Source organism: Aptenodytes patagonicus, chromosome 16 (assembly GCF_965638725.1).
Source record: "Aptenodytes patagonicus chromosome 16, bAptPat1.pri.cur, whole genome shotgun sequence".
Taxonomy (NCBI): Eukaryota; Metazoa; Chordata; class Aves; order Sphenisciformes; family Spheniscidae; genus Aptenodytes; species Aptenodytes patagonicus.
This window is the reverse complement of record NC_134964.1, coordinates 3,991,312-4,003,744: the sequence shown is the minus strand read 5'-3', so window position 1 is coordinate 4,003,744 and position 12,433 is coordinate 3,991,312. Positions and strand designations below refer to the sequence as shown.

The 12,433-nt window shown below is 34.9% G+C and overlaps 1 protein-coding gene across 11 annotated transcripts in view; it reads left to right on the top strand.

The window, feature by feature from the left end:
- Positions 1-12,433, top strand: part of BPTF (bromodomain PHD finger transcription factor) — a 57,279-nt gene that overhangs the window by 4,261 nt on the left and 40,585 nt on the right. For all 11 annotated transcript variants that reach the window (XM_076353445.1, XM_076353441.1, XM_076353448.1 and 8 more), the window contains exon 2: positions 8,571-9,393. In XM_076353445.1, coding sequence (XP_076209560.1) covers positions 8,571-9,393 — 823 coding nt within the window. The remainder of the gene's footprint in view (positions 1-8,570; positions 9,394-12,433) is intronic.

The window sequence follows — 12,433 nt, the reverse complement described above, 5'->3', positions numbered from 1 at the left end:
TATAGATCTAGATTTTGGCTGAGATAATAATCATCAGTCTGTCTAACAAGCAAATGCACAACAGTGGAGTTGAGCCAAAAGATTTGTCTTAAAATATATTAAATAAAATTTTTAGATGGGTTTTGCTAGTCTGAGCATTTATGGTGATTGACCGTCACTTCTGTTAACCAGTTACTTCACCAGTGTGCTTTTATCTTCAGAGTGAAAGAATTTAACTGGAAATGAGGTGCTGCATTTTGTGTGTCTGTAGTAATTTTATATCTTAACACATTTTCATGCTCTTGAAGAATTGTTTAAGTGGAGACATTGAGATACGACGGTAAGATATGCAGCCTCTTTTGCCTGTCATATGAGAAGATTTACCAGCCTCCCAAACATCTTACCTAGGGTACCCTGTTCTCTAAATTAAATCTGGCATGCTCTTATTTTACCATTTAGTAATCTGAACTTCAATTTGTACTCTAGAGGAACTATCACTAGTTCATCATGCCATTCATGAAAAATGTAGAAGATGAGTCCTAGCAAAGAAATTGTGTAGAAGGCCAAACGAGTAAATCTGTGGCTGATTCTGTTGTATTGACATGCAAATTTGCAGTTTGTCTGAAGAGAGCATTTGTCACTTCGGTCATCTTTCTAAGAAGCTCTGTCCAGCGAATACCGTACCATTATCAAAGTATGTATGTTGTAAAAGGTATAATAATTTGATGTACTGCAGATGAGTTTATTGTGCAAACTTTTTTGGTAGGTCTGCAGTAAAATTCCATAGCTGACCGTTGTATTGCATAGAACAGGTGTAAGGTGAATAAATGTGGATTTTAGTAGATTGGGGCCCGCTCTCGGAGCTCGCTAACTTCTGAAATCAGTTACAACTTATCCTGAGTGTGTCCCAACTAAGAAATTGTCTGTTAGAATGTTCCTGAAAATTGTTATGTTAGTGCTACTTCCTCGCCCCCCCCAGGTTCTAGGCACAAAAGGGCTGTGACTCTGAGTACTTCTCAGAATGACAATGTGGGATCTCATCTGCTACTTGTCTTGCATTAGTTATCCAAATGTTAAAATGATGCCTTAGAATATAGGGGGTTTGTATTCCTGGCTCCTACTGAGAGTGTAGTGATGGCCATAATGCTGAGAAAGTAAATTCTTAATGTAAAATCAGTAGAAGACCCTAGTTTGATTTAGAAGTGTACTCCTGACAGATGTACAAACTGAAAAAAATAAACAGCCAAAAGTTTTAAAACAGTTTTTAAAGAACATAAAGACCTAGTTTTGTACAACACAAGGCAGTAGTCAAACTGAGCACATGTTGAGAATTTCTGTAGTATGAGTGCTCTCAGGATCTAGTCTAGTAACCGGTTATTTTTTCATTTGTATTTCAATTTCCAAAGCTTTTGTGGTGCGTGGAATGTCTCGTTTTTAATGTTGGTTCAGATTTTAAGTTTATTCTGGTTTGTGGCTTTTTTTTTCTTTTTCCAGGCAAAATAAATAAATTTGGGTTAGGTACGAATGTTGCCGAGCAATATTCACATTGGAGCTGCACTTACAAGTAGTTACAAATGCATCTTATTCTTTCAGAAAATTTTTCTGGAAGAGATTACTTGACTTGTGAGTATTAGAAACATGTTGATTGTCATGATGGCATTTTTGAAAGGGAAAAAAGTGTTTTGTCTAAGTCAAAGCCTTTAATTTTGGCCCATCCCAAGAAAAAGATTTAGATTTTTCTATTTTGGTACTGCTTTTCATAATGTATTCTTATTTTATGTTAAACTGATTCATTTTACAGCTTTTTCTTCTTTGGTGTAAGCTGAGCAAATGCTCTCCCAAGAGGTTGACTTTTAATTAAGGAACCAGTTTGGATATTGCTGTGACAAACGTAGCTGTATCCAGTTTATGCATTCTGCTGTGAAAAAAGACAAGAAATTTTCATCAACTGTTTGTAGTTTTCTCAGTGATATCTAACAAGAACTTGTGTGTTGCTTGTGCCAAGTAGTAATATGGGACAGCAAATGTCTGATTCTTGTATGTTTATTAAAACCAAACAAAAATAGGATAGTCTTATTTTTATCTTATCATCTAAGTGCTGAGTTTAGGAGGGTAGTCAAAAGCCAAAATTTCCAGGAGGAAGGAAAACGTAGGAGAGGGCATCTTCTCTAAGGAGTAATCCTGCTTCCAGGACATCATATAACTGCCAGTTGGTCTTTATGTTGAGAAGTTTCTGTAGTGACTCATGATCTGGAAAACAAAACCAACCCAGTTCTATTTTACTAAAGATGGACTTTCATGTAAGAGTAGTGTAGTTTGACTTGGACGGGGCTCTGAGCAACCTGATCTAGTTGAAGATGTCCCTGCCCACGGCAGGGGGGTTGGACTAGATGACCTTTAGAGGTCCCTTCCAACCCAAACTATTCTATGATTCTATGACTTGTGGAACTTGAAGTCAAAAATTAATCTCTTATTGGGGGCGAATTGAAAGTCTTTTCACTTGCTGGGGTCAATTTTGTGGAGTGTGTCTGTGGGGGGTTTGTTCTATATTTCCCCCCCCCCCCAGCTCCTGTGAGATTACTGAAGTATCTCGTCAGTCTGTCTTTTCTCTCCCTTATTCTCTGTCTCGTCAGTCTGTCTTTTCTCTCCCTTATTCTCTATCAAGTTTATCCTCTCCACTGCAACTGTGAACAGGAACTCTAAGCTGGAGTCTTGGTGCCCAAGCGCTGGGAAATCATGAGGAAGGGAAAGTTTTTAGAGAAGAGAAATGAGACCAGTTGTGAGCTTTCTAATCAAGAAATGATTAGAAATGAAGACCCGCCTTCATTTCTAAATTTTGAAAGGGTCAGCATTTGAACCAAAAAAGTTGAATAGATGGAAATTAAAAAAAAATAAAGCAAGGGTTTGGTTTTTTTAAGTGCTTCAGTAAATTCTGGTTTTGGGTGCTCAGCCTGTTACTTCAGTTCAGTAACTTAATTTTATTTTAAATATCATTAGTGTGTTTTGCTTAAATATTTGTAATATAAATTATTTTAATAGATTATGGTAAGTGTAGACTATAATTATCAGTATCTATAATTAAATGTGCCATGTGAATAAAATTGTTTACTCTTTAATCTTAATTACAGGCAGCTCTTCAACTAGAGAATTCAAAATAGGGAGAGGCAACCATTGCAGACTACTTCATCACTTTTGGAGACAACTAGTGAAGGAATGTGATTTAAAAGAAGCGTATGCTAGATAGAAGTATAATGCTGAGACACTCAAGATGATCTGGATCCTGTAAATAGTCCAATCGTGGCAGCAGGATGCTATTGGGAGATCAATTTATCCTTCCAAATAAAGCTATGGAATTTGAATGGCATAGAAGTGGACGTTTTCTCTCTTTGTACTGGCTCAAACTTGAAGGTGGAATTTGATTCAGGGATTTGGTTAATACGCAGAAACGATCTTAGAAGTATACGATTTACGTGTAATAAAACTTGAGTCCATTTTGGGAAACTTCAGTGTGAGTACATTGACTTTACTTAATTGAGAGTAGATACATCTAGATTTAGTTTAAAGTCTAGTCGGTCAGGTGGTGCTTAAAGGAGAAGTAACTTCTGCTAGTACACCTGCTCTGGAATCCTCTTGATGGTTTTTGTTTTAGACAAAGTAGTACATATTGCATTTTCTATTTAAAACAAAAAAACCTGCTGCTATGAGAAGAGATTTCCACAAATGGGAAATTACTCAGGGCAAATCATAAAAATTATTTATCCAAAGTTATTTAAACTATACCAAGATAAATTGAAAAATATTAATGGCAGTAGGTGATGTAGTAATATAAAGTTAAGAAAAGAGAGCAACAGTGTAATTCTGTTGACTGCTCAGTGTGGTCATTGCACTGAATTTGTTATACTATTTCACTTCCATATATTATTTTAAACACATATTAATGTAATGCACATATGTAGTGTCCCAAATCAAAATAAATGTTTGTTATTGTGTAATCATCAATTGTATAGTCTACACAAGCTTGCACTTCTCTCAAATATTTAAATTGAGGTCATTAAATTGATTATTTTTTAATCAATTTAATTAAATTTCAATTAACACTTTTTCTCACAGATAGTACTCAAAATTCCTGTGGACGGCAAAATCCATGACAAATGACAACAAGTAAAAAAAAAAAAAGTGTTGTCAAATCCTAGAATCTCTAAAATAATTAAAAGTAAATAAAATAATTTGCACAAACAAATGTTTGAAGAGACCAAAGTGTTTTGTCATGGTGTTTTGGGGTTTTCTTTGTCTGCCAGTGAATGTCAAATTCAAGCATTGGACAATTTGCCTTGTGGAAAAGAGAAGATTTTCCTTGAAAGTGAAGAGCTTGAAAAGTTGGATATGTTTATTGTAGGAAAACATTTTTCAAAATTTGAGGGATTTTTTTGTGTGTATGAAGAACAGTTGGGTAAACATGAACTGTGATCTTCAAAAACCTTCACAGAAGTTGAAGCTGCTTCTGAGTAGTGTGAGCTGTATGGGATGTCAGAACACTGCAGATAGTAACAATTTCTTCATTGCTAATTATCAGAATTGCAAACAAGCCTAGAGTTCTTATCTGGAGTTCAAAACTGCCTTTCTTCAGCTGTCTGAGCTAGTGGCAAGGGAGGGGGTTATCCACCCAACGAGTAGAATACAAAAAATTTCAGCTCAAAACAGAGACTGTAGCACTTTGACATCATTATATCATATTCCATTGGCCTACACTTTTAATTTAAGTTCAACAGCCACTTAGAATGCTTCAAGATTTATGAGCACCTTGGCAGAGAATGTCCGTCTTTTTCACTGGAGATTAGACTACTTGGGGTTTTGGGGGTTTTCTTGTTTTGTTTTTTAAAGGTATCTGGAGTGTTTCTTGAGATTGTAGTTTATGCATCAGAGAATAATACGTTTAAGCACAAATTGTTTGGAATTTCTGAATTTCCAAATCACACTTTGTGATTCTTCAGAGTTCTAGGCTTCAAGTTCTGTTCAACCGAGGTACAGCAAATATCAACAACAAATTGAAAGTGAAATTGGAAAGAAAAAGAAACCAACACCATAGAAAGATTTGAAATATTATGCCACCAAGCAATTCAAGAAAAATATGTCTGGGTACCATTTCTTTCTAAAATATTCTGCATCTTTTTAATACTTTCCTTTTTTAGCTCTGGAAACCAGATTATATGCAGTGCAGGATTGTCCAAAGCAGTTCAGTGTCCAAAAAGACAAATGATTTGAGCCCTTGAGATGTGGTGTGTGATTTACAGTATGGATTGGGAGTGTTGAGTGGTAGGATATAGTAATTGTGCTGCATACCGTGAGGCGTAACACAAAGTAGTAGACAAATGAAGCATGCATTTTATAATGCAATATGTTTTTCCTTATTGTCTAAACTATTAGTTTTACAATTACTTTTGAAATTTCTGTGCTTTATACCAAAGCAAACATGAAAATATGTAAATTGATTTAAACAGAAGATGAAGAGTGGTGTGAATAATGCAACCACATGGTTACATTTTACTTGCACCGAAGTAGAATTCTTTATTATGGTATTGTGACATACTTTGTGTCTGGTAACGCATTTATTCTAGACCTCTAATTGTACCAATATGCTTCCTTTTTAAGAGGAAGTGTTAGAGAACTTCTGAAACTTTTTTCAGAAAATGTTAGGAATGCCTTGTTTTAAGGTTCTTTTTTTGCTTGTCTGTTAGTTTGATGTAACAAATATACCAGTGTTTCTCTCTTGTGAAAGAGACAACAACAAAGATGGTATATGGGGAGTCTGTTTTGTTTTTCTTCAATTAATGATAAAAATAATGCATAGGACAATTATGATTTTGTTCTTGGAGTAGAAAATCTCAACAAATGAGAGGAAATAAGGAGTCTTTGCTTCTTTCCACAGTGTTCCTTCATTCTAGTTTATCTTTGCTCGAAATTACTGGGGGGGGTTGTCACTTCTGATTAATTTAGGTAAACCAGGGTTATCGTTCTTGCTGCTTTCTTTCTTGAAGGGCTGTTTCTTTTATGGCTTTACTGTGTGACAGACACATTTTTCTGCTACAATTGCAAACATTGAAAAGAATCCTAGTTTGTAGCTCTGCCAGCTTTTTGTGATATTTGGACTCCGTGAAGACCATTAATGATTTCAGAGTATCTGTTCTGTATTGTTGTTGTCTTGCATGACCACCTACTAGGGCTGGTCCTACATCATCCTGCAATATTGAAGGACGCTTCAGGACCCTAAAGTAATTTAATCTGTGACTGCACGTGTGTGTTTTCCTTTGGGGTCTTTTAATTAAACCAACTCTGGTTTATGCATACATGATTTTGGGTCATGATAGAAAAGTTGGGTTTAATCTAGATATTTCTTGGCCATAAGAACGCTTGCTTTGTGCCTGGCTGTGAAACTCCTGTGTTTTTGTGTGTTTGCCATGATTAAACATTTTCCACTGATTTATGCAGAAGCGTATTGGAAGACAGTCATACAAGCATTCTTTCATTTTCCACAGTCAGAACTCGAACTTAACTAAACTTGGAAATTTATTTTTATACTCAGATGATGTTGATCCATTACTTCTGTAATGGAAACATCTGGCAATTCATCTTCTATATTGTTTCAGAGTGTCTGATTTGTTGCATAAGATTTCATTCTTTAAAGTTTGAGAGGGAGAGATGTATCTGGTGTCATCTTGCCATACTAGCTCAATGATTGATTGATTTTTCTTCTGGAATCATTTGGCAAACTGTCTGTTATGCATCAAGATGTTTCTTAAGGCTAGCTTTTCTTTTTGGTAACTTTTTTTTTTCCTCTTCAATGCACTGAAGTTTTAATGGTGGTGTTTTCAGATTCAGCAGAATCTGTCTTTGGGCATCTGCCTGCCTTAGCAGGTCGGGGGGTTTTTTTTGTTTTTTTTTTCTCCCCACTCGACTTACTGCCTGTATTTATGGGAGTATTGGAGGGAGTAGGGTGGGTTGAGCAAATGCCACAGAGAACCATTTCCTCTTAATGGTAACGTGCAAGATGACTGGAACATACTTTATCTCTTAATTTTTGAACCAATTTGGGGGGGGGTTGGGTCTGTTAGTCACAGAATTTGATCGAGAAATTATTAATGTGAAGTTTAAAATTCCAGAATATTGGTTGTGTCACTCTTCAGTCTCAGATTACACAATGCATAATATATATCACTTTTTATTAAAGTGTGCAGATGAAATTGCCGTTATGGACAATTTCATTTTTTCTTTGGATTTTCTCTGTGAATAAAATGCATCCTGCCAACCACTTCTCTGTGTAGAATTGATAATTACGAAATTTAGTCATTGATCAGAATCTTAGTATGCTTACCAGAAGACCTAAAACCAGTTTTCATCTCAGTTCTTGGTTTTAAACCAAGATGATGGGTTTATGATTTATTAAACCAAGGTGATTTAGTTTATGAGATTTTTCTGAACTTGATTAAGGTGGGTTTTTTTTCTAAAAAAAAAAAGGGGGAAGTAGGTTTAATGAGTACATCCTCATACTTTAACTGATAGCTGCAAAATAGTTGCAGGTAGCTGGATACTTTTTCGTTACTTTGATAGAAGATTGAAATATTTCATGTCTAGTAGTGCCAAGTACAGAAACTTTCCTCTTTTTCCTTCTGCTTGGCATCAAGGATAGTGGAATTAAAGGGAAGAAAGCGTAGCATCTCATCTGAATTAGCATCTGAGAGCATAATTAATTCAGTGTCTTGTCTTTTAGGTAGTGAAACAGCTCTTCAGATTAGCTTTTTGTGCTAGGCTTTGTCCTTCCATAATTCTGCCTTCTTCTCATGTTCTCTCTCCTGTTTTATTGAAGCATGGGGGTGGTTTCAGTTTGGGTTTTTTTGTTGTGTTGTGTTTTTTGTTTTTTTTTTTTTAAATTGGGAGTTCCTGAAGCATTTTCATAAAACATCACATTTAACTTTTTTGTTTCTGGCTTGTAGGTATCTAGGAGAAATAGTCTAGTTAGAAAGCAGTGGACAAAGTGATTTAGGTTCTCTTTTGTATTTTAATTTGGTTGAAACTGATGTCCTAAGTCATCTGCTTGAAGTGATCTTTCCTGTATACTATTGCTGGATAGGAAAATAGCTTGCAGTATTTTAATACAAAATATCTGTTGTTTGAAGCTTGATTCTTCGAGTTTAAAGTTAAAATTCCAAGAAGAAATTATAAACTAGTCATACTGAATAAAAATGAGAAAAATGTCTAAATTAATATTTTGGCTGAGGGAAATGTCTTTTTAACTAATTTAAACAATTAAAATTCTAGACGTCACTTTAAAGATTCAATAGATGTGTATTATATGGGAAATGCAACTGCTCTAAGTGTCTAAAGCAAAACTATATATATATAAAAAATCTTGTGTATTTTATACTTTAACAGTATGAAAATAAGATTATTAGCTGAATTATCACATTTATGTAACTGTGAAGATGTGAATCCTTAATTTGCAGTAGTTTAGGAAGTTTGGCACAGTCATTGATGATAGATATTTAAACATGTTGATCTGTGAATGGCAAAATTCTTATTGTTGTTTTTTATTCCAGGTAGGAGAAGACAAAGAGTGCATCGTCCTCGTTCTCCAATATTGGAAGAAAAAGATATCCCACCCTTGGAATTTCCTAAATCCTCAGAGGACTTAATGGTGCCTAGTGAGCATATAATGAATGTTATTGCCATCTATGAGGTACTAAGGAACTTTGGCACTGTTTTACGCCTCTCTCCTTTTCGTTTTGAGGACTTCTGTGCTGCTCTGGTAAGTCAAGAGCAGTGCACACTTATGGCAGAGATGCATATAGTGCTTTTAAAAGCAGTTTTACGTGAAGAAGACACTTCAAATACTACCTTTGGACCTGCTGACCTCAAAGATAGCGTTAATTCCACTTTGTATTTCATAGATGGAATGACGTGGCCAGAGGTTCTGCGGGTATATTGTGAGAGTGACAAGGAATACCATCATGTTCTTCCTTACCAAGAGACAGAGGACTATCCTTATGGACCAGTAGAGAATAAAATCAAAGTTCTGCAGTTCTTAGTGGATCAGTTTCTTACAACAAACATTGCACGTGAAGAGTTAATGTCAGAAGGTGTTATTCAGTATGATGATCATTGTAGGGTTTGTCACAAACTTGGGGATTTGCTTTGCTGTGAAACTTGTTCAGCTGTGTACCATTTGGAGTGTGTGAAACCACCTCTTGAAGAGGTACCAGAAGATGAATGGCAGTGTGAGGTCTGCGTAGCACATAAGGTGCCTGGAGTGACTGACTGCGTTGCTGAAATCCAAAAAAATAAACCATACATTCGACATGAACCTATTGGATATGACAGGCATAGACGAAAATACTGGTTCCTGAACAGAAGAATCATTATGTAAGTAAACTAATCATTTAGTATTTTCTGACAATAATATTTTTACTATATCCCGTAAGCTGCCGTTGCCATATTAAAATTATTCTTTCTTTAGATAAGAGCATTGCTTGCTGTTTTGTAAGTAGATGTCTAAAGACCATGTAATTAATCCATCAATTTTATGGATATATAAAAGGGAAAAAAAACAGGGCCTCTGGCTTAATTTTAATGTGCCTAAAGCACATGAATGTGAGGAAAAGAAAGGGAATTTTAATGAGATCTCTCCAGTTTCTTGTAAAAGTTACTGAAAAGTAGTTTAACTCTCTTTGTGATCACATGGTGTCTAGGACACTAGTTTTGGCATGCTATCACCTGCTTAGATAGTATTTGGCGGTTAGATACTGGTACTGGTTTGAGGGTCTGCCTTTGAAGCTAAGACTTTCAGAGGCACTCGAAGGTATTCACCATATCTATTAACTAGAAATGCAGAAAATGTTGTATGTGAACACTTCTATAGGTGTAAACAAAGTCAAAACAGCAAGAAATGCCTGTCTTCAAGCGATCTGCTGTGTAGGTTTAACACAATTTCCTGTTACTGGTTGGTCTTGAGATACTAATGTATCTCAAAATATTAGTAATAATCAAACCCTTGTTAGTGAGGGCATTGTGCCCTGTTTTTTTTACCTAAAAAGTTGTATCTGAAATTATAAAAATACTTCTACGTTTTTCACAGGAAAATAGCTAAAGACTGGTTTTTCTTATAAAAGACTGTTCTTATGTAATTGTTCTCATAGTGGAGGAGAAATAGTATTTAAATGAAATCAATGGTATTGTTAATTTAGGAAAAATAAAGATATTTTACTAGATTTCTTGAAATACAATTTTCCATTCAGTATTATGGAGAAAATAAGCCACAGCTGGATACCTTAACAGAATTTCATACAAAACAGATTACAGTGAATGTTAAGATATTAGCCAGTGTCTTTAAAAGGGGTTACATCTTGCAAACAAGACATTTCTAAGGACACATTTTAGTCCTTTAAAATGTAGTGCCTTTCTCTAATGTATTGTCAGCTGATGCTTTAAGTATTAATTATTGCTGCTCTTTGTTTCCTGTGTTCTTCTTTCACGCTTGTAAAAAAAAAAAAAAAAAAAGTCTATGTTTGAGTATTTTTAGTTTCTCCACGTTATAAATGCCACAGTAGTGTCAAGTAATGTTTTAAAAGATGCAGGGAATCTTTTATACTCTTTTTTTTTATACTCTACTCTTATACTCAATCACGTGCTTTACAGTATGTGGTGTATCATTCAGATGGTTCAGCAGGATGTGATGGTCAGCCTGAAGTTGTTGATACCCTAATTCTGCCATTGCTTCATACATCATTTTCTACCTTCTGTTTCCAGAAAATGAGTTGAAAGTTTGATTTTTCACAAAAAGCCTGGTTGTGAAGGACATGTAACTGATACTCTTTTTGCTCTATTTATCTCTGCTTTAATAACTTACAGTCAGTCTCCTCTGTGCATGGTTTTTGTATCTTTCCTTTCAAACTCTTGAGGAAAAGGTTGTTCTAAAGATGGGTTTGTCTCACTGCTCTACTGGACTGGCAGAACGATTATATTCTGCTTGCTGTTAGAGGTCTGGGAATTAATATTAAAAAATCCAGAGAGTCACTCACTCAGGAGGTGATTTTAAGATAAATAGGCAGGCTTTTTTTCCACCCAGTATGTAAGCAGGTTGGTAATTATAATCAAAAACTTGATCTATGAAACAATGGGTTTTTTTCCCAGTTAAGTGGAATATTTGATGTTCAGAAGGTTTTGATACAGGCAGTACTTCAACATATTTTAAACTAAAATAAATCATGCAGGTGCTTCTTGATCCTTTGAAATCTACACATGTGAAAGTTCTTTTTCTCTAGTACACTGCTAGTAGTTTTTACTGCACTAGAAAAGACATCTTCAACGGTTAAATGTATTGCACTTTCTTTTTAAATGATTTTGCATTCCTGTTAGGAGTTCAGTGGGAAAATTATTTGTTTCAGAAATCATAAATCAAGTTTTATGAATGTAAGTTTTGTATCCTAATTGGGATTTAGTTAAAGAGAAAAATATATCAGTACTCCATTTCAAATCAAAATAGATGAGAACTGTAAACAATACAGCAAAAGGAAAATTCTTATTGGATTTTCCATTTTACTGATTTTTTTGTTAGTGATTAAAATATTTCAAAACGTAAACAGAAAAGTATTTTTATGTTTACAAAGACAAGAAGAAATGCAGTTCATCCATTAATTGTTTCCTGACTTTCTTTCGTATTCTCATGCGGATCATGTAGGTTGAAAGATTCTTTCCCTGCTATTCCTATCTTTCCTGTTGCTGTTAGATATCATGCCTTCTGCTAGTGTAGATGTACCTGTGCGTGCTTCCAAAACAAGTTCTTTCTGAAGTACGATGTTTGGATTAAAAATTTTTTAAATCCTCCTGGTGGAATCAGAAGAAAAAACAGATAGGCAGTTGTTATGGTAGATCTGCAGCAGTAGTACTCTTTAACAGTGCAGTGTGGCATGTACAGAATCAGCCAATTCCACTAGACTTTTCACAGAACTTTGACATAATTAAATTTGTGCATAATGTGCCTTAAAACTTTATGCTAAAGCCACTTCATAAGGGGACAAATGTATTTACTACATAACTAAATTCCAGGGACATACAACTTTAATAATTCACATAAATATTAAACTCTGTGCTTTCAGTTTTTAACGTCCTTTAGATTCAGTCAGGATGCTGTATTGCAAAACCAACCATTTTGCATATATATACTGAACAAGATCAAACCACACCTGATATCTTGGATAACTGAAGGATAACTTAAAAGATAACTGCCAAATGCTAAAAACCTGAGATTCATGAAATTATATTATCATATGAACTTTATTAAAATGAATAGAGTATATTCACCAATACCATGTGATCAAATACATCAGAAGAAACTAATAGATCTAAAAATAACCTGCACAAACAGATTTGAAATCTTGCCCAGGGGGATGAGAGAAATGAAATC